The 3,264-nt window shown below is 49.3% G+C and overlaps 1 protein-coding gene across 1 annotated transcript in view; it reads left to right on the forward strand.

Moving 5' to 3' along the window:
• Window positions 1-650: 650 nt before the first annotated feature.
• The window catches only part of NUFIP1 (nuclear fragile X mental retardation protein interacting protein 1), a 62,645-nt gene continuing 60,031 nt past the window's right edge, over window positions 651-3,264 (forward strand). The window contains exon 1 of the mRNA XM_011974644.1: window positions 651-1,121. Coding sequence (XP_011830034.1) covers window positions 693-1,121 — 429 coding nt within the window. The 5' untranslated portion in view covers window positions 651-692. The remainder of the gene's footprint in view (window positions 1,122-3,264) is intronic.

The raw sequence follows: 3,264 nt of genomic DNA on the forward strand, positions 1-3,264 counted from the left end.
GCGCTCCATCACTTGCTAGCAGTATGATCTACGCTGGCATGGGCTTGGGCGTACCCATTTGCAACATGGGAAAATAGTCTTTTCCTTATACGGCTTAAATGACTGAATGGGTATCAGTCAGTTAGGGCAGCGTGCAGCTCTTATTAAGCGCTAAATGAGAATGTATTATCATCACGAAGCCAAATCACGCAAAAGCTCGGTTTCTAGGAGGGTCCCCCAGCCTCCTCCCCACTGCTACCGTTAGGGAAGAAAAGTTCTCTCGGTTCGGGCCGCGCCCACTCCCCACTCCTCAGCCCTCCTAGGCCTCCGACTTTCTTCAGCGAGCAGGGCCGGCCCAGGGAGGGGGTAGATGGGCCTGGTGGGCAGCGGAGACGCAGCCGCTTACCAGGGCTGGGGTCCCGCTCTTCGTCCTCCGCTGTTCCGCGGGCCTTGAAGCCGGGCGGCAGGGCCGGTCCGATTAGGTCTCTTGCCATCCGCGGTGGCTGACACTGGTCACAGATACGAGTCTATCCACCAACGTCAAAACTACCCAAATGGAATCCCGCGATCAGCAGCGAAGAATGGAAGGTTTCCCGACGCCGACCAATGACGTAAGGCCTGTGGTTGGCTGAGCGCCGTAGTTCACCGTAAAGGAAGTGACGCCTAATGCTTGCTCCACAGTCGCGTGCTAGACTCCGGACCCGGCAGGTGGTATGGCTGAGCCGGCTAGTGATTTCGTGACTCCTACCGGGTGGCGTGCGTCTCCCGAGCTGACTCCCACGTTAGGGCCGCTGAGCGACACTGCCCCGCCACGGGACAGCTGGGTGTTCTGGGCAATGCTGCCGCCGCCGCCACCACCGCTTACGTCCTCGCTTCCCGCAGCCGGGTCAAAGCCTTCCTCTGAGTCGCAGCCCCCCATGGAGGCCCAGTCTCTTCCTGGGGCGCCGCCCCCCTTCGACGCCCAGATTCTTCCCGGGGCGCAACCCCCTTTCGACGCCCAGTCCCCTCTTGATTCTCAACCTCAACCCAACGGCCAACCTTGGAATTTCCACGCTTCGACATCATGGTATTGGAGACAGTCTTCTGATAGGTTTCCTCGGCATCAGAAGTCCTTCAACTCTCCAGGTAGGCTATTTTTCCACGTGGGTCAACCCCTTTACCTTTTTTCCCCGTTCTTTCCTCTCCCCTTTCTCCGTTTTCTCACTCCACTCTGCCTTGCCTCTGCACTCTTGGAGTCTGGTCATTAGTATCTCAAAATATATCTGATTGGAATGTTTTCCTGTTGCCTGTTAATTCCATTTAGCAGTTGTTTATTGAATTCCAAGTATGTACCAGAATTTAGGTATATAGCAGTGAGCAGAACATACAAAAAATATTACGGAGCTTAATATTAATATCTCTCTTGTGTAGGAAGACAGACAATAAACAAAATAAAATATTGTGCATTAGAAGGTTAAGAGTGCAGTGGAGAGAGATAAAACAAAGAAGAATGGTAAGTAGTGCAGGGTTTTCTTTTTTTTTTTCTTTTCTTTTCTTTTTTGGAGACAGAGTGCCTCTGTCGCCCGGGGTGGAGTGAAGAGTAGCGCGATCTACTTCACTCCAGCCTATGCAATCTGCAGAGAGGCTCACTGCAACCTCTGCTGGGTTCAAGCAATTCTCGTGCGTCAAACTCCCGAGTAGCTGGGACTACAGGCCCGCGCCACCACGCCTGGCTAATTTTTTGTATTTTTAGTAGAGATGGGGTTGCGCCGTGTTGGCCAGGCCTGTCTCGAACTCCTGAGCTCAGGCATCCGCCCGTTTCGGCCTCCCAGAGTGTTGGGATTACAGGCGTGAGCCACCGTGCCCGGCCGGGTAGTGCAGTTTTAAATATCATTGTTAGTCATAAGAAAGGTGACATATGAGCGAAGACTTCAGGGAGGTGAGGGATCACAGCCATGCATACATCTGGGAGAATAGGGGTATAGGCAGAAGGAACTGCAAGTGCAAAGGCCTTGAGGCTTAGAAGCTATACATCAAAATGGGAACCAGCGTGGCTACAGAGGACTGAGTCTGGAGTATAATTGTAGAAGATAGGGGAAGAGGGTAAGACCTGGTATGTCTTTGTAGATCGTGGGACTTTGACTTTTACTGTTGTGAGGTGGGTAGTACAGGGGATTGACATGATCTGATTTACTTAAGAGGATTAATGTGTCTGTTGGTGGGAACTGACTGAAAGGGAAACCGGTTAGGAAGCTATTGTAATTACTTGTCTAAATGAGAGACACTGGAGACTTGGACCAAGGTGAAGCCCAAAGGATGGTGAGAAGTAGTTGGATTCTAGATCTAGGGATACCTTGGAGCTCTTGTGGGTTCAGTTACAGACCACTGCAGTAAAGCAAGTCACACAATTTGTTTTTTTTTTTTTTGGTTTTCCAGTGCATGTAAAAGTTATGTTTTCCTGCAGATCATATGGGGCAAAAAAGTTGTTTTTACATTATACCACAGTCTGTTAAGTGTGCAATACCATTATGTCTCAAAAAACAACTTACATACCTTGATTAAAAAATACTTTAGGCTGAGCAGGGTAACTCACACCTATAATCTCGGCACTTTATTTATTTCTGTTTTTAAATTTGTTGAGACAGAGTCTCTGTTGCTCAGGCTGGAGTGCAATGGCGCGATCTTGGCTCACTGCAACCTCCACCTCCAAGGTTCAAGTGATTCTCCTGCCTCAGCCTCCCGAGTAGCTGTTATTACAGGTGTCCGCCACCAAGCCTGGCTAATTTTTGTATTTTTAGTAGAGACAAAGTTTCACCATGTTGGCCAGGCTGATCTCAAACTCCTGACCTCAAGCGATCCACCCTCCTTGGCCTCTGAAAGTGCTGGGATTACAAGCGTGAGCCACTGCACCTAGCCTAATCTCAGCACTTTGAGAGGCAGAGACAAGAGGATTGTTTGAGCCCAGGAGTTTGAGACCTGCCTGGGCAACAAAGTGAGACCCCCGTCTCTACAAAAAAAATAAAATTAACCAGGCATAGTGGCATGCCTGTGGTCCCAGGTGCATGGGAGGCTGAGGCAGGAGGATTCCTTGAGCCCAGGAAGTCGAGGCTACTTTATCAACTGAGTTTGTATAATATTATAAATCCTTTGTTGTCATTTCAACAGTGTTCACCAGGAGTAGATTCCTCTCAAAAAAGCACTTTCTTTCCTCATCCATAAGAAGCCACTCCTCATCCATTAAAGTTTTACCACGAGATTGCAGCAAATCAGTCACATCTTGTGGCTTTACTTTTTTTTTTTTTTTTT

Source organism: Mandrillus leucophaeus, unplaced genomic scaffold, assembly GCF_000951045.1.
Source record: "Mandrillus leucophaeus isolate KB7577 unplaced genomic scaffold, Mleu.le_1.0 Scaffold147, whole genome shotgun sequence".
Lineage (NCBI taxonomy): Eukaryota > Metazoa > Chordata > Mammalia > Primates > Cercopithecidae > Mandrillus > Mandrillus leucophaeus.